The following is a 25,540-nucleotide window of genomic DNA, read 5'->3' on the forward strand; positions in this document are numbered from 1 at the left end:
TAAATGTTACTTTTAAGAAAGTCTATTATTGTCATGATTCATGCATTTGAATATCAAAGTAGAATTTTACACTTAGCATAAGGTAGACGGATACTTTTTAAAAGTTTTGAGCATTACTATTAGTCACCAGGTACTTAAACATATTGTGCTAAGTACTGCCTGGAAGTACAGAGGAATTTTAGAATTAGAGCTAATGATCTCTGAGCAAGTCTTAAGCCCTTTATCCGTACTCCTGTGCTTCTCATGAGTCTGTGAGGTTGGTGCCGTCCTCCTTATAGCAGCATACTGGAAAAACAGGCTTAGACCGGCTAGGGAACGTTAACATCCCCAGGATCATAAACTAAACTTGACTACTTTTAAAATATTTGACCAACTTCAGGCAGACTGTTTTAAAAAATCCATTTCTACTGTTTGTTAGTTTAAACAAACTTCCAAGTCCTGGATTCCTCTCTAAGGCAAATGTAGCTAGCCACTGGGTTTCCTTTGTGACGTATCTTGAAACTTGTTTTTCACTTCTTCATACGTCACAGTTCTTGAAGTAAAAATCAAGTAGCCACTGTAATTAACCCTGCCCACTTCTATGCTCTTTTTGAGAGGCATTAGTGCAGAGTGGTTAAGAGCATGGACTTGGGGGCCTGAAGTGCCTTGTTTGAGTCGTGGCTTCACCCCTTACGAACTACACGGACTGACCTCCCTGTGCCTTCACCTCCTCATCTGTGAGTGGGGATAGTAAGTGTACCTACCTCAAAGGGCGGTTGTGAGGAGGAGAGAGTGTGTAAGAGAATCGAGCATTGTCACAGAGTAAGTACCATATATAAGAATTAGCTGTAATTACTCTGTACTATAAACCTGTACTTTAAAATATTTGGTGGTCACTACAAGTTTTTTGATCGACGTCTGTTCTAGTGCTTAGCGCTTAAATTCGTTCAGCCAGCGTTTATTATGCCAGGCTTGCCTATGAAGCAACAATGAAAATGTGGCAGTATGGAATATTAAATTCATGGTGAGATTATAAAATGCTAAGAATATATTCAGAAGAATGTTTACAGGCATGTTTTAAACACCCACCTTGGATCATAAGCTATACTATTAAAATGAAGTCTTAAATGTCAGTGAATATATACAAATGTATGTAGTAGTAACATTTGATTATGTGATGTGTAATTATGAAGTGTAACTAGTTTTTAGAGCCTAAGATTAAAAATGAAGTCTCTGGGTTCCTGTAACAGGCCTGTTGTAGTTACGAGTATTGAACGTTGTGCAGTCCCTACCGGTTCTCTCCAGTGACTTATATATTCATCACCTTGAATTTAGATAATGGTATTCGTCGGGGAGCTGGGCAAAATGGAGTAATATATAATCCTGCCCCAATCATACTGAGTCTGTAGAGTGTATTTCATCAGAAGCTCAGGGTAGCATCTGAGCTAGAGAGAAAGGGGTCAGTGTTCCCTTTAAACTTCACATGCTTGCTTACACACCTCTGCCCTCAGCTACCTTACTATGCTCAGACCAGTCTGTGTTGGTGTACATATTAATAAAACTTACTGTTGAGTAATTTAGGGCAGAGACACGTGCTATAAATTGTGATCCAACATATTCCTCAGAGAACAGTCAGAAAGGAGTTGCACCCTTACTCTCAGCCCTGACCCTTAATAATCGTGTCGGTTCCTTCCCCTCACCCCTCTCTGGTGCCAGTTTCTTAGCCGAAATTTGAAGTGTAGTCGCCACTGTCCAGTTTTTCTCCCATGTCAATGGACAAGGGCTAATTTATCCTTCTGCCAATATTTGGGAATGGAAAATTCCCTTCTGGACAAGTGAGAGGGCTGGCTTCCTGGGTCCACTTGACATTGGTTCCCCTGAACACCCAGTTTATCTTCCTTTCCCGCTGACTCTAAGTCTTGCAACCTTAATTAGTTTTGTGGCTCCAGTACTGATTTTTGGTTTAATTACAATGTAGCATGGTGATACTGCATTTCATTGTTTAATTGATCCGAACATTGTTTTCTAGAGACTCTGCTTAAACTTGTTTGAAGTGAAATCTCTGCTTTTGCTTTCTTAATCTATGAAATGTCAGCAAACCAAAGGGTTTATGGATGTTTGCTAAGAACTTTATTAAATCCACATACATAACTATGCAAAAACATAACCTATCGATGGACTTTAAGGAAGCTGAATGCCTTTTAAGTATTTTCTTTTAGGTTTTGATTTTACCACGGTATTCACATCAGTACTCTTAAGTGATGGAACACCTGAGATAGGTAAGGGGCTGACTTTCTTCTATCGCCATCAGTTTATGGTAATAGATCCAAGTTTATTCTTTAAATCTGAAGTATTTTTACAACCCAGGATATGGTCTGTCTTGGTGAACGTCGTCCTTTGTAAACTTGAGAAGCGTGTCTTCTGCTGTTGGATGAAGTGAAGTGTTCGTAGTGTCAGTTAAATCCAGTTGGTTGACGGTGCTGTTCAGTTCTTCTGTATCCTTGCTGATAGTCTGTAGACTAATTGTTACAGCTGTAATTGTGCATTAGTGTGTCTTTCTCCTTTCAGTTGTTTTTGCTTTGTATAGTCCAAAGTTGTACGGTACTTTTAGGCTTCTGTCTCAGTGAACTGGATGCTTTATCACTAGTAACATAGCCACTCCATCTTCCTTTTAAGTAATGTTTACATGGTAAAGGTTTCCATCCTTTCACTGGTAAACCTACCCAAGTCTTTTGAAGTCAGCTTCCTATAGACAGTATATAGTTGGTTTATGGTTTTTCCTGTTTTGATGTAATTATTGATAGGTTTGGATTTAGTTCTCCCATATCTTGTTTCCTGTGTTTTCCCTCTATTTTTTGGTCCTCCGTTTCCCCTTTACTGCCACCTTTTAGGTTATAGGAACATTTTTAAGTATTCCATTTTAATTTATCTGTTAGGATTTTGACTGTTATCTCTTGGTATAGGTTTTTTAGTGGTTGCTCTAGAATGAAGTGAGCGTTTTCTTTTTTCAACTACTATCCTCTCCCCTGTTGCCAGCTTCTCATAGAAATACTGTAAATGCTCTCGCGTAGGTAGCTCGGCTTCTGGAGTGGCGGGAATTTCAAAATCAGAGGAGCTCTGTGAATCCGCGCTGCTGCTAAGGTTCAGTGGCCTTTTCTCCTGAGGCATGTGCTTCCCGCTGCTTAGAGTAGTTGTTTCTCCAACACTAGAGGCTATACTTACATCTTGATCTCTGCTTTTCAAATCAGAATATGTGTCCTTTGGGCAAAGTACATTTTGTTCGATCTGAGGGGCAAGAGTATTGTTGATTCCTGGCTTATAGACGCGTCTGCTCGAGGAGGTCATACCCCCATTTCTCTCTTGGGAAGATAACAGAACAGTGTCAGACTGGCTGTCCCAGCCTTGACTTCCTTGTTCTGATATGTGTGTTGACTGGGAAGACGTCTGGGAAGAGATGTGAGTTGATTCCCCATCAGAGGAGTCACTGAAAAGCTTCGGAGACTGAGAGCCCCCTGCCTCTGTGGAGGACGGGAGGTTTTCCAAACAGTCATCATCAGTGAGGTCAGCACTTCTTTTAAAGAACACTTCCCACTGTGGTACTTCCCCGTCAGCCTTCTTCTGGAGCTGTGGGACAGGACCCATGTCTCCTTGAGCTGAAGCTGGGATTTCTGATTCTTCACTTTCACTGTTGGATTCCTCACAATCTATAAAGTCTGCCCAAAGAAAAGTTGGCATACTCTCTGCTCTGAAGCATCCTGTGCTTTCTCTCTGTTTTTCAGGCTGGTTTTGTGATATCGCAGTTGTGGGAAATACCTCAGGGTGAAGAGTTTGCTGGTTTGGAATCTTGTGCCTTAAAGGTACTGGCAGAGGATCATCAAAGAGGTCACTGTCATCGTCCTCCTCTGTGGGATAAACAGAACAGGTGTGTAGGTAACACAATGCAAAAGGAACCAATTTGTGCTTCTAATTAAAAATCCAATTTGTAGCTCTTAGCTATATTTTTTAATTCATGGAATTGCAATTAGTGGGTGTTCACTCTTCTTCCAAGAGAAGTTAAAAGGCCCTGTATTCTTGGGCTATTCTGAACAATTTATCTACCAGCCTTCAACTTGTCATAAAGCCAGACTGTGCGTTGAGACTAAAGATCTGTGCTCCCCAAATAAGGCCACAGAGCCTTAATCAGTGGTTCTCCTCTGGAGAGCTTTTTAAATAAAACAGCTTTCTACATTTCATTTCACACCTACTGAGTCCCTGAAAGTAGGACCGAATAATTTACTTTTAAAGTTAAGTTCTACAGCCAATTCTGTACATCAGCTAGGTTTTTGAACCACCCAGACTAAGAGATACGTTTGCAAACTCGCTGTGCTCTGCAGATAGTAGATGCTCAAGGAGTTGGCTGATTGACCTAACAGAGACAATTTTTTCCTAACATTTTCCTTCTGTGAACATTTTCTGATATCTACTTTATGCATGTTATATAGGCTGAATGTCTGTGTCCTCCCAAAATTCATAATTTGAATTTCTGACTACAGTGTGATGGTGGTATGTGAAGGTGGGGCCTTTAGACAATAATTAGCTCATGAGGGGGGGACCCGTGTGATGGGATTTTAGTGTCCCTGTGAGAAGAGGAAGCAGATTTCTCACCTTCTCCATGCCCATGAACAGAGGAAAGGCCATGTGAGTGCACAGTGAGAAGGTGGCTGAGAGCCAGGAAGTGGGCCCCTACCAGGAACCACATCTGCCAGCACCTTGGGCTTGGACATCCCAACAGCTGCCAGAACTGTGAGAAGTAGCCACCCAGTCTCTGGTGATTGTTATGCAGCCCTATGCCAAGAGCACAGGCCATGAGAGACACTGGGGGACACACAGATCGAGTCAGCTTTAACCAAGACACTGAATAAGCCACATCTAGTGTCATTTTACTGTCTTAAGCATGCTGCACTAGCCTGGAGTGAGCCCCGTCCACTTACATTCTGAAAATGAGGACCTTACGTGGAGGATGAAATTTACATAAATTAAAATGACATGGCACGGAACTGGGGGGAAGACAGATACTTTCCTGCGCCCTAATGGCACCTAACCTAACCTCGAAGAAGGAAATAAAATGCTCATGAGGCTACTTACTGTAGAGGGCAGCTTATGTTCTAGTGCAGAACCTCCTGTTAAGAAGCAGGTAATTATAAGTTAACTATTTTCCCACTGATAAAGGATGTAGCTTAAAACTGCATTTTTAAAAGCTGCTTTTAAAGGGAGGCGGAGGGGGAATAGAAACCATCATCCAGCTCCCATTTTACCAGTGAGGAGGGAGGCCCAGAGAAGATGTGTGACAGTGCGCAGTCAGGAGACCGAAGTCCAGTGTTCTGTATTACAACTACAGTTGTTTAAACAAACAGCTATTTATCTTCTTTTCTAAAGGACTTAAGGTGACTAAGATGTCTAGGGTCTATACTCGGAGTCACCCTGGTCTCCAAATTATGGCTTCATTTTGAGCCACGGATTAATTTGTTACAGCTCCTCCACTAATGTGCCAGTTACCTTTCTGTGGAACTTTTTTGTATCACCTCTAAGTTGGACAGTTTCATGTTCTTCTGGATCAGTGACTATACCAGTATCGTGGTATGTTTCAACTGTAAAAATAATCTGTCAAAACATTCTCACATTAACTCACCTGTATGTATCTGGAAAAAAAAGTAAAGTTTCTATACTATTAGAAGTTTATTCTGACATTATGTATTCTTTCTGTTATGACAATATAAAATTTTGAAATTTCTCTCTATGAAAATGGGAAGGCATATAACAGAAAACACAATAAAGTGTTGAAATCCTTAACATTTACACAAACTGATAACACACCTAAACCTAATAAAAAAAGACAAATGTCATAATTCATAGGTACTTTCCACCATCGTGTACTGCTGATGTCTGTATAAACTGGTATAATCTACTGGAAAACAATTGGGCAATATGTATGTGTCAGGCACCATAATTTCTACAATTTAACCCAATAATGAAAGCTGTGAAACAGACTTACACATAATGTCGCTCATCACAATATTTATAAAAGTGAAAAGTTCAAAATAACCTAACATGTACGACAGATTAAATATACCATTATATAGTCACGGCATTCAAAAAATTACCACAGACGTGTAGAAAGGTGGGAAAATACCCTATATAATAAGGAAAAAAGTCAAAACTACCCAGAAATGATAAAATATGAGAGTAAATCTTCATTACCCTGGGTTAAGCAAGAGTTTCTTAGATATGACACCAAAAGCAAAAAAAGCACAAGCTATAAAAGAAATTAAATTGGACTTCATCAAAAATTTAAAATTTTATACTTCCAAAGACATCATGAAGAAAGTAAAAAAGACAGCTTTCACAGACCAGAGCACCCTGAAAAGCGGTCTTGCAGGGAAACCCACACCTGGGACTCCAGGTCATTCTTCTTACCTGAGTCTAGGTGGATTGTTCTTGCTCTCTTCAATTTTCCAAGTGGTTTATACTTTGGCTCAGTACTTTGGGAAGATCGGCATAAAGGCTTTAAGCTGAAATGAATACGAATATTTTATTTTTCCTGTTGGGAAGTTGCTGGAATGTAAGCATCACTTTTAGAGATTATAAAAACCTAACTATGGGGGAAACCATACCACTACTTTTCAAAACTGAAAAGCATTGTTTAATAATTAAAAATTACTTCAGGGACTTCCCTGGTGGCACAGTGGTTAAGAATCCGCCTGCCAATGCAGGGGGCACGGTACGAGCCCTGGTCCGGGAAGATCCCACATGCTGCGGAGCAACTAAGCCTGTGTGCCACAACTACTGAGCCTGCGCTCTAGAGCCTGTGAGCCACAACTACTGAGCCTGCGTGCCACAACTGAAGCCCGCGCGCCTACAGCCTGTGCTCCGCAAAAAAGAAGCCACCACAATGAGAAGCCCACACCCAGCGACAGAGTAGCTCCCTCTTGCCGCAACTAGAGAAAGCCTGCGCGCGTGCAGCAACGAACACCCAACGCAGCCAAAAATAAATAAAATAAAATTAGGGGCTTCCCTGGTGGCGCAGTGGTTGAGAGTCCGCCTGCCGATGCAGGGGACATGGGTTCGTGCCCCGGTCTGGGAAGATCCCACATGCCGCGGAGTGGCTGGGCCCGTGAGCCATGGCCACTGAGCCTGCGTGTCCGGAGCCTATGCTCCGCAACGGGCAAGGCCACAACAGTGAGAGGCCCGCGTACCACAAAAATAAACAAATAAATTTATTTTTAAAAAAATTCAGTATAATAAAGTGGTAAATACAAGCACTTAAAACAACCTGCTAGATATTCATCTAATTGTAGGATTGGGGGGAAAGCAAAACTTTTATCTTTGTTCTTATGCTGCAGAAAAGCAGGTCCTATTCTAATAACCTATTAAGCAATAGAGGAACACGTTCTGGCATTCAGGGAATTCAGTATTGCAACGGCTTCCTTATGCCAGATTCCCAGAAGCGTTTAGGATTTTATGTTAACACACTCACGTGAGGAAAGCCCATATACTCCCAACCAGTACCATATTTACAGCCACACCCATTTTACATCCTTGCCCCTGGTTTCCGGCCCAAAACTATTCTCTGGATCCATCCCGCCCAAAAACACAAGTCCCACAAGTAGTAACTACTCACATTTCTTGAACTTTACCCATAGTTGTGCCTAACGGAATGACATTTGGATATACATTCACAGGATAGATGTAGCTCAAGAAATCTTTAATCTGGAAGAAGGAAAATAAAATGCATCAGTTATCTCTACGGCGAAGAGCCCCGGCGTTAGAGCAGCAGATAAAGGGATGCGGGGAAAGAGAAGTAGAAGTCTCTCAAGACTGTGGTCCCAATGCTAGCTGCACGTGGGGAGCACTTGGGGACCTCCTAGGAGAAGACAGACCCAACCCCAAAAGTCCCCTAACTGAGCTATGATGGGGCCTGGAGGTCAGTAGGTTTGGACGTTCTTCAGGTGATTCTGTTCTCCAGTAAGGAGTGAGGATCACTGATGAATGGGATGCAGAGCCTCCGTTTCTTCAGATGACATTAGTTCCCTTATCTAGGGTCACTCACCCGTAGTTAACCAATCCCCTTCAAGGAAGTGAGAATTCATCTGAGTATTTAAGACGCACAAGGAAACAAGGTCTTAGAATTGCATTTCTTTCCTCCGACATAATCGTTAGCAATACCAAGGGGAACCACATCTTTGAGATTGCTTGATTTGTTCTCAGGGTTTACTCTAATCTAAACAAGGACATGCCAAAATGTGAATATCTTGATTTTCTGCAAAGCTCAGAATGCTAAACAGGAGGGCTTCTGTCACTATTCCTCAAAACACCTCTAACAACCCAGAAGAGCTTCTGCTTTGCCACTTATTAGATCTTGGTGAGCTTGTGGTCTCGGTTAAGTTACCTAACGTCTCTGAGTCTTAGAGTCTTCATCTAAAAGTATAAATGAGATAATGTGGGTAAAGTGCTTAGCCCTGGTACCTGGCACATAGTTGAACATTCAATAAAACTGTCTATTACAAAGTTGGTAATGACAACACAAAGATTTTTATTCCCTTCTGCAAATGGGGAGACAGAGATACAAAGTAGTTATTAGCACCCAACTTTTTCAAATAAAGCACCAAGTCAAAAGAGGTAGGGAACCCAGGAATTATTAATAACTCTATATTCAAATAAAATGGGAACCTTAAGACAAAGGGGAAAGACAGGAACAGATACATTCTTTGGATACTTCTCATAAACAATTTCCTTTGTACTTTCAGAGTAGGCATGCAAAAAGAAGCCATTATTTACCTTGCCCACAACCTATATGATTTGCATAATCAATCCAGAGTCGAGGCTGGTAGAAATCCGAGGCTTTTGAAGGGAATAAGAATGAAGAGAGTCTGGTCAGACCCACACCAGAAATGGCCCCTATCTACTCAGAGATGAAGTGGTCACAAGGAGACAAGAGATACCCAGGAGAGGGCATCCTCTCCCACTGGTCCACACCGATGCCCTTTCTTCAGATGCCTGCCTTAAAACTACCCATTAACACAGTCCGTTCTGGTTCTGTGCAGTAGTTCCACTCCATAAGCCACTGCAGACAGTAGACCACTGTTCCTGGCGGAAATAAATACAGTGTTTCCCTGAACCTCCAGTCACAGCGCTTTGTCAACCGATCAAGTACACAACCTTCTTTCATGTGTGCTTCTCTTTAAAGATATCGTCCGTAGAATATACTGTTGATTCATGAACGCTGAGCTCATAGCCAGTGGCGCTGCAGCTCACGCCTGAAGAGAACTTATCGGACACAGGCACCGCCTCAGCAGGGCACATCTCGGCCTTCCTGGAGCTTAGGAACACTTGAGAGCACTTCAGCGCTACACTTGGAGGCTGTTTCAAACGGCAAAATCACCCCAAAAAGCACACAAATATGGAAAACGCAGCAGTAAGAGACGGCAAAGAGGACACTCGTTTACAGCCCGGGAGCTGAAACAAGAAGGCAGGAGGCCACCATGTGCGACCTGAGTCGGGAATGTGCGTGTCGGGCGACTCAAATCTTTTGCGGCCCTGCTGTGCACGTCTGCAAATGACCACAGAGCGCCACTCGCGCTGATGTGGGGATTCAAACAAATGTCAGTGAGCAGGCAGATTTGTAAATGAGGAATCCGCAAATAATGAGGATCAACCGTACTTGGGGAAAAAAAAAAAAAGGAAATGATCTTTAAATCTATTCACATTTGTTTTCCTTTTTTTTTTTGGGTCTCGCCATGCGGCATGCGGGATCTTCCTTCCCTGACCAGGGATGGAACCCGTGCCCCCTGCAGTGGATGCGCAGAGTTCTAACTACTGGACCGCTGGGGAATGCCCCCTACTATTTACATTTTTAAATATAGTTCAGCGTGTTCTATACACAGGATATAGGCGTATTAATTAAAGCAGTTTTCCGGAAAGCCTCTCTCTTCTCACTGGACACAGTGAGAGAAGATGAGTAACCAGAGCTCAGGGTAACCCCGCCACAAGCAGGATAACTGCTGTCATCCGAGGAGAGAGGGAAGAGAGGAAGCAGGTCAGCCGCTCCACCCCTCTACCCAAGCAGCAGGGAGATGCCTCCCCATTGGGAGCTAACTTTATGGAATCCCAGGAGGGCTGTGCTTCCCAACTTGGCTGCTAACTATACTGAAGAAGAGAAATAAGAGCAGTTTTGACTGAAAAGTTTTCCCCAATTAGAAGCCCTCCCTGTGACTGAGACAGAAAAGGATGCTGAGGGGTAAGAGGAAGGTTGAGCAACAGTGATGCTGGGCCAGATGCCTAGCCCAGGACAGATCACCAGGAAGGGGCTTTGACAACAACCTAAAAGTCAGGATAAACTGATAAAGAAAACGTTAACTAAATTATACCATCCAGATGAATTACTTCCAGGCTACTCTCAAATAATCCATTTGCACCTGGAAGCTAAACCCAGCTATTGAAGAGAGATGTCACTGGGATACTTTGATACCAAATAATCATTTACAGTTTTCTGGCTGACTTGAAAAGAATGCTGCTACCTGACCCCAATGTTCATAGCAGCACAATTTACAATCGCCAAGACATGGAAGCAACCTAAGTGTCCATCGACAGACGAATGGATAAAGAAGATGTGGTACATATATACAATGGGATATTACTCAGCCATAAAGAAGAATGAAATAATGCCATTTGCAGCAACATGGGCGGACCCAGAGATTATCATACTAAGTGAAGAAAGTCAGAAAAAGCCAAGTATTATATCACTTATATGTGAAATCTAAAAAGTGATACAAATGAACTTATTTACAGACATAGAAAACAAACTTATGGTTACCAAAGGGGAAAGGGGGCAGGGGAGGGATAAGTTAGGAGTTTGGGATTAACAGATACACACACTACTATATATAAAATAGATAAACAACAAGGACCTACTATATGGCACAGGGAACTATATTCAATATTTTGTAATAACCTATAAGGGAAAAGAATCTGAAAAAGAATGTAGATAAATATATATATTTATATATATAAATAACTGAGTCACTTTACTGTACACTAGAAACTAACAACATTGTAAACCAACCATACTTCAATAAAAAATTTTAAAAAAATGCTGCTACCTGGAGCTCTGCAAGAATCCACCTGTTCAAATCATCACCATGCCCATGCTTACTGCTGCAGAGCTATATCCATGTACCCCCAATACAAAAATAATCACTATCAGGGAAATGCGTTAAGTGCAGAAAGGGCAAAACTAAAATTATGTATGACTTAAAGTGTCATAAAAAGCCAGCTTTTATATTGCTTTTTCTCCAATATATGAAATTACTGAATCCCTGCACTTGTAAGATGCTAGCATTTACTTTGGAAATGCATGAGGATTCTGCAAATAAATTACATATGTCAGGTTCCCATTCTAGTATGTCAATTTCCTATATAAAAAGTACCATAACGGGGACTTTCCTGGCGGTCCAGTGGTTAGGACTCTCAGCTTCCACTGCAGGGGTCACGGGTTCGGTCCCTGGTCGGGGAACTAAGATCCCGCATTTCGTGTGGCACAGCCAAAAAAAAAGTACCATAACAATACCATTTTAAGCCCTCTTCAACTGAATAATTCTACTATACTACGTCCTAAGGACAGGGTCTACACCTCAGTCACCTTTGTTCTTCCTCATTGCTGAATATTCAGGACAATTTTTTAAACGGCTTTTCAGTACAATCAAATTTTGGAAGAGGCCGAGAATCTGCACAGTACCCTAAGGCTACCAATAATGAGATTTTATCTGTAGTACTCCTTCAAATAAGATTTACGATTCTTTTTTTTTCAATCTTCTTTTTTTCTTACTGAAGTATAGTTGATGTACAATATTATATGTAAGTTACAGGTACACAATGCAGTGATTTACAACTTTGAAAGGTTATACTCCACATATAGTTATTATAGAATACTGGCTATATTCCCTGGCTTGTATAATGTTGGAGTATCTTCTTTTATCTTCTTAACTATTACTTCCTTGGGGAAGCTTTTTATGTTTTGCTTGTTTGCTTTTTAATTTATTTATTAAACTATAGTTGATTTACAATATTGTGTTAGTTTCAGGTGTACAGCTTCAGATTCTTTTCCATTATAGGTCATCACAAGACACTGAATACAGTTCCAAGTGCTAAACAGTCAGATTTATGATTTTTTATGACACATGAACAGAACTGAAGTGGGGAATTTAAAATACATTTAGAAAGCAAGTTGGAAAGAAAACCTTAATCATATGTTTTCTTCAATGTTTAGGCTGAAAACAAGTGATGATAGCAATTTCCTTTAGACTTAGTAACACAGCTCATCCACTGAGATGTCTTCCCTAAATTTCTTTAGGAAAAGCCACAACCTGTCTTAAGCGGTAGAAAAAGAGATGCCCGCAGAAGCCACAAAGGGGAGTATATGAGGTCCTCTTACCTCACTGTAGGAGGAGTGAAAAGAAAAGCAGGCTCTGTACGAACTCGCTCCAGTCCTAAAGTGAGACGAAAACACAAAATTAAAGGTCACTTATCAAAACTAAGCTAAGTTCTAAATTTCAAGTCTTCTTATTCAGGCTCCTGCAGTATGAAATCACCTTACCAAAAAGAATTTCTTCCTGGGACAAGGGGGAACTCTTTCCAGAAATGTAAATTTTTGTAGACATTCTGAATGGCCAACGTTAAGGAAATTTGCTAAAACGTGGTGATCAGTATGGGACTCCTCTACTCCACCAAAGGCTTCTACTTCATACAACGTCAGTTTCTAACTCTCTGCCAGGCAAGAGGCCCTGTCTCTAACCCTCTCATCTGTCTAACTCAAGTAGACCCCAGGAAATATTGGCTAATGGTATTAGTCAATAGACAGCTTTGAAAGCCACATCTCTTTAGTTTAAATAGAGTTTAAATTTCAGAAGTTATTTTCCAAAATTATAATATATCCTCTTCTTAGGCTTAGGCTAGATTGCATTTCAACTATCGATTTACCTCAAGGCAAGGTTTCTCTTGAAAGACACTGCTTGCTTACCTCACAATGACATTGGTTTTTCTGGCTCTTTCTCCAAACCACATAGTGGATGGCTTAATGCTGATTGTGTGGAGTGGAATTCTATTTTTGGAGGTAACGCCACAGGGTAACTTATTCCACTGAAAATATTCCTCTGCCTAAAAAAGATTTTAAAAATATAGTAAAGCAGTTTAATATTTTCAACAAATCTGTTTGTAGGCAGGGCCTCAAAAACAAATGTAGATGAGTTTTCAGACATGAAAAAAAATATATATATATAGACATGAGGAAACAGGTAAGCCCAAATTGAGGAATGTTCCACAAAACAACTGACCTGAACTCTTCAAATATGTCAGTGTGATGAAAGAAAAGCAAAAGGTTTGAGACTTGATCTACATGAAAAGAAACTGAAGAGGCCTGAGCAAATGCAAAAGATGATTCTTAATAAAATCCTGGATGACTGTATTAAGAACAGGAGGCCCTGCTCTTCCCTCCACAAGCCATAAAGGACATGATTGGGACAACTAGGGAAATTTGAATATGGACTCCATCACATCCAGTAGGGTCGTATCAATGCTAAACTTCCTGAGTGTGGGAACTGTACTGTGGTCGTGCAGGAGAACGTCCTTGTTTACGGCAAAGTGTCATGGCATCTGCAACTGACTCTCAAGTGGATTGGGGGGTGGGGGTGCTAGTTACACAGAGACAGACACAGAGTACGTCAGGGAGCAGACGTGATGGTGTTAACACACGGGAAGCCAGAGGAAGAAGACGTGGTGTTTGTATGGCCCAGTGATTCCACACCGGGTATATATCCAGAAAAAAAAAAAAAACACTAATTTGAAAAGATACATGCACCCCAATGTTCATAGTAGCATTATTTACAACTGCCAAGATATGGAATCAACTTAAGTGTCCATCAACAAATGAATGAATAAAGAAGATGTGGTTCATAAAAATATATACAATGAACTACTACTCAGCCATAAAAAAGAATAAAATTTTGCCATCTGCAACAACATGGATGGACTTGTAGGGTATTATGCTAAGTGAAATAAGTCAGACAGAGAAAGACAAATACTGTATGATATATGTAGAATCTAAAAAATACAACAAACTAGTGAATATAACAAAACTCACAGATATAGAGAATAAACTAGTGGTTATCAGTGAGGAGAGGGAAGGGGGAGGGGCAAATAAGGGCATGGGACTAAGAGCTACAAACTCTTAGATTTAAAATGAGCTACAAGGATATATGGTACAACACACGGAATAGAGCCAATATTTTATAGTAGCTATAAATGGAATACAACCTTTAAAAACTGAATCACTACATTGTACAACTGTAACATATAACATTGTACATCAACTACACTTCAATTTAAAATAAAAGAGTACATGGTGTTCTTTGTACTAGTCTAACAAATTTACTGTTTTAATTTTTTTTTTTTTTTTTTTTTTTGCGGCATGCGGGCCTCTCACTGTCGTGGCCTCTCCCGTTGCGGAGCACAGGCTCCAGACGCGCAGGCTCAGCGGCCATGGCTCACGGGCCCAGCCGCTCCGCGGCATGTGGGATCCTCCCGGACCGGGGCACGAACCCGTGTCCCCTGCATCAGCAGGTGGACTCTCAACCACTGCGCCACCAGGGAAGCCCTGCTTTAAAATTTATCAAAATAAAGTTGGAGAGGAAAGTAACATGTGTTTTTAAAAGGTTGAAAACCAATGCGACTATTTTCCCAAAGACATTACATTTAGATAGGAATCCTTCGAAACCATGAACACTCCATCCAAATCAAACATCACTGGAGCACTTTTGGTGCTGTTTCCCACGAGGCTGTGGATGAGAGTGCTCCAGGGCTGTGCAGGCTGCTCTGTTGAATATTTTTAAGGCTATGTGACCTGAGGCACATACCTTAAGCTGCTAGAAGTAGTGTTTCAAGGCGAGTAGCCATGTGGGAAATGACAGGGGGTTAGTTAAGCTACTTTGTGGTTTGTGAGAAAATTTAGACCAAAAAGAAATCTGCCAATTAAAATAGTTACGGGGCATGGTAGGGGCAAAGACTACAAGTCCAAAAGAAAAAGGACAAAACAGTTTCTACTTTGTATCTACATTGTTTTTATCCATCCATTAATTCATTGCATGTGTATGTGTGTGTGTACATATACAAACAGAATGATGAAATAAATTCATGATGCAAGTTATAGTATGCAGCTGACCAATCATCAAAAGTAATTTCTTACCTAGTAGCTCTCCTGCAGTGGTCTGAAATAGAATCTTCCATGCTATGGATAAGAATCGTTTTTTGTTGTTGTTGTTTTTAAATTTTGCTTTACTTTAGTGCTGAGCAAATTTACTTTAGGATTTTGGCTGATGGAGCTAATATCACTGTTTTTTTTAAATTTATTTATTTTATTTATTTTTATTTTTGGCAGTGTTGGGTCTTTGTTGCTGTGCGTGGGCTTTCTCCAGTTGCGTCAAGCGGGGGCTACTCTTCGTTGCGGTGCATGGGCTTCTCATTGCGGCGGCCTCTCTTGTTGCAGAGCATGGGCTCTAGGCATGCAAGCCTCAATAGTTGGGGCGCACGGGCTCAGTAGTTGTGGCGCACGGGTTTAGGTGCTCCATGGCATGTGAGATCTTCCTGGACCAGGGCTCGAACCCGTGTCCCCTGCATTGGCAGGCGGATTCCCAACCACTGTGCCACCAGGGAAGCCCTAATATTACTGTTACAATGATTATCTAAATGTATAAATGCACTGTTTACTAAAATAAAAATTACTCAGCATATGAATGCTAAGATTAAAGATTTAGAGAACAATTAGGATCACACATACCCCTACATGTGAAGATGACTAATTAGTAGCAGTGACATTGAATGACAATATAAATTAAAATGGAAATGTTGAAGGCCAATTTAAAATTTAACACCTGGCAGGTAATAAGAGAAGGGAGTTCTATGGTGGCATCAGAAAACCAATTACCAGTGAGTTTCAAAGACACTAAAAACATTCATTTGAAATTGGACCAGCAATACATGTAACTATTTCAAAATTCAAAGCAAAGTTATATCTAGACATTTATCTCAAATGAGGAGAAGGAAAATAAAGTTTATAAATGCGCACGTGTCATGAGTCTCAGAAGTAAATCACGGGCTTCCCTGGTGGCGCAGTGGTTAAGAATCCGCCTGCCAATGCAGGGGACACAGGTTCAAGCCCTGGTCCGGGAAGATCCCACATGCCGCGGAACAACTAAGCCTGTGAGCCACAAATACTGAGCCTGTGCTCTGGAGCCTGCGAGCCACAACTACTGAGCCCACGTGCCACAACTACTGAAGCCCGCACACCTAGAGCCTGTGCTCCGCAACAAGAGAAGCCACTGCAATGAGAAGCCTGCGCCTCGCAAGGAAGAGAAGTCCCCCACTCGCCGCAACTAGAGAAAGCCTGCACAGAAACGAAGACCTAAGTCAGCCAAACATAAATAAATAAATAAATTTATTTTTTTAAAAAGTAAATCACAACGGGTTGTGATTGTTTTCTTAAATTATAAGCTCTAACATGTTACTAATTTCCTTACAAATAAACTGTTCATTACATAAGTCATTACAAATAAACACGTATCAATTGTATAAATATATTTCATTAATAATTAAAAGTACTGAGACTCTGGGAGGGCTCATGCCAAGGGGTACTTCCCACAACTTCTGCTGCCAGTGTCCTTGCCCCACGGTGAGCCACAGCCCCCACCCCCCACCACCTCTGCAGGAGACCCTTCAACACTAGCAGGAACAAAAGCCTTAAGCCAAGAAAGAAAGGACACCAAACCCTGTGATCCTCATGCCACAGCTGAAGACCCATTGTGTCTCAGGAAATGGAACAGAAAAAAGAACCCAAAAAACCTACCCTTTGTAATAGAGATACACCAGAAATACATCTACACGTGGCACAACTCCTACAGAACACCTACTGAACGCTGGCAGGAGACCTCAGACCTCCCAAAAGGCAAGAAACCCCGCACGTACTTGGGTAGGGCAAAAGAATAAACAGAGACAAAAGGATAGGGATGGGACCTGCACCAGTGGGAGGGAGCCATGAAGGAGGGAAGGTTTCCATACACTAGGAGCCCCTTTGCGGGCGGAGACTGCGGGTGGCGGAGGGGGGAAGCTTCGGAGCCGCGGAGGAGAGCGCAGCAACGGGGGTGTGGGGGCAAAGCGGAGAGATTCCCGCACAGAGGATCAGTGCCAATCGGCACTCACCAGCCCGAGAGGCTTGTCTGCTCCCCCGCCGGGGCGGGCGGGGCTGGGAGCTGAGGCTCGGGCTTCGGTCCGGTCCGAGCGCAGGGAGAGGACTGGGGTTGGGGGCGTGAACACAGCCTACAGGGGGTTAGTGCACCACGGCTAGCCGGGAGGGAGTCCGCGGAAAAGTCTGGAGCTGCCGAAGAGGCAAGAGACTTTTTCTTCCTTCTTTGTTTCCTGGTGCGCGAGGAGAGGGGATTCAGAGCGCTGCTTAAAGGAGCTCCAGAGACGGGCGCGAGCCGCGGCTAAAAGCGCGGACCCCAGAGACGGGCATAAGATGCTAAGGCGGCTGTGCCGCCACCAAGAAGCCTGTGTGCGAGCACAGGTCACTCTCCACACCCCCCTTCCGGGGAGCCTGTGCAGCCCGCCACTGCCAGGGTCCCGGGATCCAGGGAAAACTTCCCCGGGAGAACGCACGGCGTGCCTCAGGCTGGTGCAATGTCACGCCGGCCTCTGCCGCCACCGCAGGCTCGCCCTGCCTCCGTGCTCCTCCCTCCCCCCGGCCTGAGTGAGCCAGAGCCCCCGAAGCAGCTGCTCCTTTAACCCCGTCCTGTCTGAGCCAAGAACAGACGCCCTCCGGTGACCTACACGCAGAGGCGGGGCCAAATCCAAACCTGAACCCCGGAGCTGTGAGAACAAAGAAGAGAAAGGGAAATCTCTCCCAGCAGCCTCAGAAGCAGTGGATTAAAGCTCCACAATCAATTTGATGTACCTGCATCTGTGGAATACCTGAATAGAAAACGAATCATCCCAAATTGAGGAGGTGGGCTTCGAGAGCAAGATTTATGATTTTTTCCCCCTTTTCCTCTTTTTGTGAGTGTGTATGTGTATGCTTCTGTGTGAGATTTTGTCTGTATAGCTTTGCTTCCACCATTTGTCCTTGGGTTCTATCCGTCCATGTTTTTTTTTTTCTTTAAAAAAATTTTTTTTCTTAATAATTATTTTTTCTTTTAATAACTGTATTTTATTTTATCTTTATATTATATTATTTTATCTCCTTCCTTCCTCCCTCCCTCCCTCCCTCCCTCCCTCCCTCCCTCTCTCTCTCTCTCTCTCTTTCTTTCTTTCTTTCCCCTTTTATTCTGAGCCATGGGGATGAAAGGCTCTTGGTGCTGCAGCCAGGAGTCAGTGCTGTGCCTCTGAGGTGGGAGAGCCAACTTCAGAATACTGGTGCACAAGAGACCTCCCAGCACCACATAACATCAAATGGCGAAAATCTCCCAGAGATCTCCATCTCAACACTAGCACCCAGCTCCACTCAACGACCAGCAAGCTACAGTGCTGGACACACTATGCCAAACAACTAGCAAGACAGGAACACAACCCCACCCATTAGCAGAGAGGCTGCCTAAAATCATAATAAGTCCACAGACACCCCAAAACACACCACCAGACGTGCACCTGCCCACCAGAAAGACAAGATCCAGCCTCATCCACCAGAACACAGCCACTAGTCCCCTCCACCAGGAAGCCTACACAACCCACTGAACCAACTTTAGCTACTGGGGACAGACACCAAAAACAACAGGAACTACAAAGCTGCAGCCTGCGAAAAGGAGACCCCAAACACAGTAAGATAAGCAAAATGAGAAGACAGAAAAACACACCGCAGATGAAGGAGCAAGGTAAAAACCCACCAGACCTAACAAATGAAGAGGAAATAGGCAGTCTACCTGAAAAAGAATTCAGAATAATGATAGTAAAGATGATCCAAAATCTTGGAAACAGAATAGAGAAAATGCAAGAAACATTTAACAAGGACCTAGAAAAACTAAAGATGAAACAAGCAATGATGAACAACACAATAAATGAAATTAAAAGTACTCTAGATGGGATCAATAGCAGAATAACTGAGGCAGAAGAACGGATAAGTGACCTGGAAGATAAAATAGTGGAAATAACTACTGCAGAGCAGAATAAAGAAAAAAGAATGAAAAGAACTGAGGACAGTCTCAGAGACCTCTGGGACAACATTAAACGCACCAACATTCGAATTATAGGGGTTCCAGAAGAAGAAGAGAAAAAGAAAGGGACTGAGAAAATATTTGAAGAGATTATAGTTGAAAACTTCCCTAATATGGGAAAGGAAATAGTTAATCAAGTCCAGGAAGCACAGAGAGTCCCATACAGGATAAATCCAAGGAGAAATACGCCAAGACACATATTAATCAAACTGTCAAAAATTAAATACAAAGAAAACATGTTAAAAGCAGCAAGGGAAAAACAACAAATAACACACAAGGGAATCCCCATAAGGTTAACAGCTGATCTTTCAGCAGAAACTCTGCAAGCCAGAAGGGACTGGCAAGACATATTTAAAATGATGAGGGAGAAAAACCTGCAACCAAGATTACTCTACCCAGCAAGGATCTCATTCAGATTTGATGGAGAAATCAAAACCTTTACAGACAAGCAAAAGCTGAGAGAGTTCAGCACCACCAAACCAGCTCTACAACAACTGCTAAAGGAACTTCTCTAGGCAAGAAACACAAGAGAAAATAAAGACCTACAATAACGATCCCAAAACAATTAAGAAAATGGGAATAGGAACATACATATTGATAATTACCTTAAATGTAAATGGACTAAATGCTCCCACCAAAAGACACAGATTGGCTGAATGGATACAAAAACTAGACCCATATATATGCTGTCTACAAGAGACCCACTTCAGACCTAGAGACACATACAGACTGAAAGTAAGGGGATGGGAAAAGATATTCCATGCAAATGGAAACCAAAAGAAAGCTGGAGTAGCAATTCTCATATCAGACAAAGTAGACTTTAAAATAAACACTATTAGAAGAGACAAAGAAGGACACTACATAATGATCAAGGGATCGATCCAAGAAGAAGATATAACAATTGTAAATATTTATGCACCCAACATAGGAGCACCTCAATACATAAGGCAAATACTAACAGCCATAAAAGGGGAAATCGACAGTAACACATTCATAGTAGGGGACTTTAACACCCCACTTTCACCAATGGACAGATCATCCAAAATGAAAATAAATAAGGAAACACAAGCTTTAAATGATACATTAAACAAGATGGACTTAATTGATATTTACAGGACATTCCATCCAAAAACAACAGAATACACATTTTTCTCAAGTGCTCATGGAAAATTCTCCAGAATAGATCATATCTTGGGTCACAAATCAAGCCTTGGTAAATTTAAGAAAATTGAAATTGTATCAAGTATCTTTTCTGACCACAACGCTATGAGACTAGATATCAATTACAGGAAAAGATCTGTAAAAAATGCAAACACATGGAGGCTAAACAATACACTCCTTAATAACGAAGTGATCACTGAAGAAATCAAAGAGGAAATCAAAAAATACCTAGAGAGCACAAAGCAAGATGGCAGCAACTTACAAGCCGAGGGGTGAGACCGCTGAATGAAACTTGCCTTGCTAGCACATTTATCTTGGACTTCCCAACCTCCAGAATGGATCATGCAGAATGTGGCGGAGAACTGAAGTTGGCCAAGGCAGAAGGAGGAAGACAAGGCAGAAGGCTATCACAGTAATCCAGATACACCAGAAATACATCTACGCGTGGAACAACTCCTCCGGAGCACCTACTGAACGCTGGCAGAAGACCTCAGACCTCCCAAAAGGCAAGGAACCCCCCACGTACCTGGTTAGGGCAAAAGAAAAAACTAAACAGAGACAAAAGGATAGGGACGGGTCCTGCACCAGCGGGAGAGAGCTGTGAAGGAGGAAAAGTGTCCACACACTAGGAAGCCCCTTCGCGGGTGGAGACTTCGGGAGGCGGAGTGGGGGAGCTTGGGAGCCGCGGAGGAGAGCACAGCAACAGGGGTGCGGAGGGCAAAGTGGACAGATTCCAGCGCAGAGGATCGGGCCGACCGGCACTCACCAGCCGAGAGGCTTGTCTGCTCGCCCGCCGGGGCGGGTGGGGCTGGGAGCTGAGGCTCCGGCTTTTGTCGGAGCGCCGGGACAGGACTGAGGTTGGCGGCGTGAACACAGCCTGCAGGGCGTTGGTGCGCCGCGGCTGGCCGGGAGAGAGTCCGGGGAGGGGTCTGGACCTGCCGAAGAGGCAAGAGACTTTTACGTCCCTCTTTGTTTCCTGGTGCACGAGGAGAGGGGATTAAGAACGCTGCTTGAGAGAGCTCCAGGGACGGGCGCGAGCCGCGGCTAAGAGTGTGGAGCCCAGAGACGGACATGGGACGCTAAGGCCGCTGCTGCCGCAGCCAGGAGGCCTGTGTGCGAACACAGGTCACTAGCCACACGCCCTTCCGGGGAGACTGTGCAGCCCGCCACTGCTAGGGTCCCGGGATCCGGGGACGGCTCCCCCGGGAGAGCGCACGGCGCGCCTCAGGCTGCAGCGTCACGCCGGGCCTGAGGCCCGCCCCGCACTCCGTGACCCTCCCTACCCCCCGGCCTGGGTGAGCCAGAGCCTCCGAATCAGCGGCTCCTTTAACCCCGTCCTGTCTCAGCAAAGGACAGACGCCCTCCGGCGACCTACACGCACAGGCGGGGCCAAATCCAAAGCTGAGCCCCTGGGAACTGTGAGAACGAAGAAGAGAAAGGGAAATCTCTCCCAGCAGCCTCAGAAGCAGCGGATTAAAGCTCCACAATCAACTTGATATACCCTGCATCTGTGGAATACTTGAATAGACAACAATCATCCCAAATTAAGGAGCCCTGTGGATGAAAGGCTCTTGGTGCTGCAGCCAGGAGTCAGTGCTGTGCCTCTGAGGTGGGAGAGCCAACTTCAGGACACTGGTCCACAAGAGGCCTCCCAGCTGCACATAATATCAAACAGCAAAAATCTCGGAGAGATCTCCATCTCAACGCCAGCACCCAGCTTCACTCAAGGACCAGCAAGCTACAGTGCTGGACATCCTATGCCAAACAACTAGCAAGACAGGAGCACAACCCCACCCATTAGCAGAGAGGCTGCCCAAAATCATAATAAGTCTACAGACACCCCAAAACACACCACCAGACGTGGACCTGCCCACCAGAAAGACAAGATCCAGCCTCATCCACCAGAACACAGGCACTAGTACCCTCCACCAGGAAGCCTACACAACCCACTGAACCAACCTTAGCCACTGCGGACAGACACAAAAAACAACAGGAACTACGAACCTTCAGCCTGCAAAAAAGGAGACCCCAAACACAGTAAGATAAGCAAAATGAAAAGACAGAAAAACACACAGCAGATGAAGGAGCAAGATAAAAACCCACCAGACCTAACAAATGAAGAGGAAATAGGCAGTCTACCTGAAAAAGAATTCAGAATAATGATAGTAAGGTTGATCCGAAATCTTGGAGATAGAATGGACAATAGAATGGACAAATTGCAAGAATCAGTTAACAAGGACCTAGAAGAACTAAAGATGAAACAAGCAACGATGAACAACACAATAAATGAAATTAAAAGTACTCTAGATGGGATCAATAGCAGAATAACTGAGGCAGAAGAACGGATAAGTGACCTGGAAGATAAAATAGTGGAAATAACTACTGCAGAGCAGAATAAAGAAAAAAGAATGAAAAGAACTGAGGACAGTCTCAGAGACCTCTGGGACAACATTAAACGCACCAACATTCGAATTATAGGGGTTCCAGAAGAAGAAGAGAAAAAGAAAGGGACTGAGAAAATATTTGAAGAGATTATAGTTGAAAACTTCCCTAATATGGGAAAGGAAATAGTTAATCAAGTCCAGGAAGCACAGAGAGTCCCATACAGGATAAATCCAAGGAGAAATACGCCAAGACACATATTAATCAAACTGTCAAAAATTAAATACAAAGAAAACATATTAAAAGCAGCAAGGGAAAAACAACAAATAACACACAAGGGAATCCCCATAAGGTTAACAGCTGATCTTTCAGCAGAAACTCTGCAAGCCAGAAGGGAGTGGCAGGACATATTGAAAGTGTTGAAGGAGAAGAACCTGCAACCAAGATTACTCTACCCAGCAAGGATCTCATTCAGATTTGATGGAGAAATTAAAACCTTTACAGACAAGCAAAAGCTGAGAGAGTTCAGCACCACCAAACCAGCTCTACAACAACTGCTAAAGGAACTTCTCTAGGCAAGAAACACAAAAGAAGGAAAGGACCTACAATAACGAACCCAAAACAATTAAGAAAATGGGAATAGGAACACACATATCGATAATTACCTTAAATGTAAATGGACTAAATGCTCCCACCAAAAGACACAGATTGGCTGAATGGATACAAAAACAAGACCCATATATTTGCTGTCTACAAGAGACCCACTTCAGACCTAGAGACACATACAGACTGAAAGTAAGGGGATGGAAAAAGGTATTTCATGCAAATGGAAACCAAAAGAAAGCTGGAGTAGCAATTCTCATATCAGACAAAATAGACTTTAAAACAAAGACTATTAGAAGAGACAAAGAAGGACACTACATAATGATCAAGGGATCGATCCAAGAGGAAGATATAACAATTGTAAATATTTATGCACCCAACATAGGTGCACCTCAATACATAAGGCAAATACTGACAACCATAAAAGGGGAAATCGACAGTAACACATTCATAGTAGGGGACTTTAACACCCCACTTTCACCAATGAACAGATCATCTAAAATGAAATTAAATAAGGAAACACAAGCTTTAAATGATACATTAAACGAGATGGAGTTAATTGATATTTACAGGACATTCCATCCAAAAACAACAGAATACACATTTTTCTCAAGTGCTCACGGAACATTCTCCAGGATAGATCATATCTTGGGTCACAAATCAAGCCTTGGTAAATTTAAGAAAATTGAAATTGTATCAAGTATCTTTTCTGACCACAACGCCATGAGACTAGATATCAATTACAGGAAAAGATCTGTAAAAAATACAAACACATGGAGGCTAAACAATACACTACTTAATAATGAAGTGATCACTGAAGAAATCAAAGAGGAAATCAAAAAATACCTAGAAACAAATGACAATGGAGACACAACGACCCAAAACCTGTGGGATGCAGCAAAAGCAGTTCTAAGGGGGAAGTTTATAGCAATACAAGCCCACCTTAAGAAGCAGGAAACATCTCGAATAAACAACCTAACCTTGCACCTCAAGCAACTGGAGAAAGAAGAACAAAAAAACCCCAAAGCTAGCAGAAGGAAAGAAATCATAAAAATCAGATCAGAAATAAATGAAAAAGAAATGAAGGAAACAATAGCAAAGATCAATAAAACTAAAAGCTGGTTCTTTGAGAAGATAAACAAAATAGATAAACCACTAGCCAGACTCATCAAGAAAAAAAGGGAGAAGACTCAAATCAATAGAACTAGAAATGAAAAAGGAGAGGTAACAACTGACACTGCAGAAATAAAAGAGATCATGAGAGATTACTACAAGAAACTCTATGCCAATAAAATGGACAACATGGAAGAAATGGACAAATTCTTAGAAATGCACAACCTGCCAAGACTGAATCAGGAAGAAATAGAAAATATGAACAGACCAATCACAAGCACGGAAACTGAAACTGTGATTAAAAATCTTCCAACAAACAAAAGCCCAGGACCAGATGGCTTCACAGGCGAATTCTATCAAACATTTAGAGAAGAGCTAACACCTATCCTTCTCAAACTCTTCCAAAATATAGCAGAGGGAGGAACACTCCCAAACTCCTTATACGAGGCCACCATCACCTTGATACCAAAACCAGACAAGGATGTCACAAAGAAAGAAAACTACAGGCCAATATCACTGATGAACATAGATGCAAAAATCCTCAACAAAATACTAGCAAACAGAATCCAACAGCACATTAAAAGGATCATACACCATGATCAAGTGGGGTTTATTCCAGGAATGCAAGGATTCTTCAATATACGCAAATCTATCAATGTGATAAACCATATTAACAAACTGAAGAAGAAAAACCATATGATCATCTCAATAGATGCAGAAAAAGCTTTTGACAAAATTCAACACCCATTTATGATAAAAACCCTGCAGAGAGTAGGCATAGAGGGAACTTTCCTCAACATAATAAAGGCCATATATGACAAGCCCACAGCCAACATCATCCTCAATGGTGAAAAACTGAAAGCATTTCCACTAAGATCAGGAACAAGACAAGGTTGCCCACTCTCACCACTCTTATTCAACATAGTTTTGGAAGTTTTAGCCACAGCAATCAGAGAAGAAAAGGAAATAAAAGGAATCCAAATCGGAAAAGAAGAAGTAAAGCTGTCACTGTTTGCAGA

General features: G+C 42.5%; 1 protein-coding gene across 4 annotated transcripts in view; it reads right to left on the reverse strand.

The window, feature by feature from the left end:
• Positions 1-2,086: 2,086 nt before the first annotated feature.
• DCLRE1C (DNA cross-link repair 1C) overlaps positions 2,087-25,540 on the reverse strand; it is a 57,012-nt gene continuing 33,558 nt past the window's right edge. For 3 of the 4 annotated variants that reach the window (XM_067703933.1, XM_067703936.1, XM_067703939.1), the window contains 5 exons: positions 13,031-13,167; positions 12,446-12,500; positions 7,637-7,725; positions 6,433-6,527; positions 2,087-3,881 (listed from right to left, as the gene is read on the reverse strand). In XM_067703933.1, the coding sequence (XP_067560034.1) occupies positions 2,905-3,881; positions 6,433-6,527; positions 7,637-7,725; positions 12,446-12,500; positions 13,031-13,167 (1,353 nt within the window). In that variant the 3' untranslated portion in view covers positions 2,087-2,904. The remainder of the gene's footprint in view (positions 3,882-6,432; positions 6,528-7,636; positions 7,726-12,445; positions 12,501-13,030; positions 13,168-25,540) is intronic. The other variant, XM_067703935.1, reaches the window with a different exon arrangement.

Source organism: Pseudorca crassidens, chromosome 1 (assembly GCF_039906515.1).
Source record: "Pseudorca crassidens isolate mPseCra1 chromosome 1, mPseCra1.hap1, whole genome shotgun sequence".
Classification (NCBI taxonomy): domain Eukaryota; kingdom Metazoa; phylum Chordata; class Mammalia; order Artiodactyla; family Delphinidae; genus Pseudorca; species Pseudorca crassidens.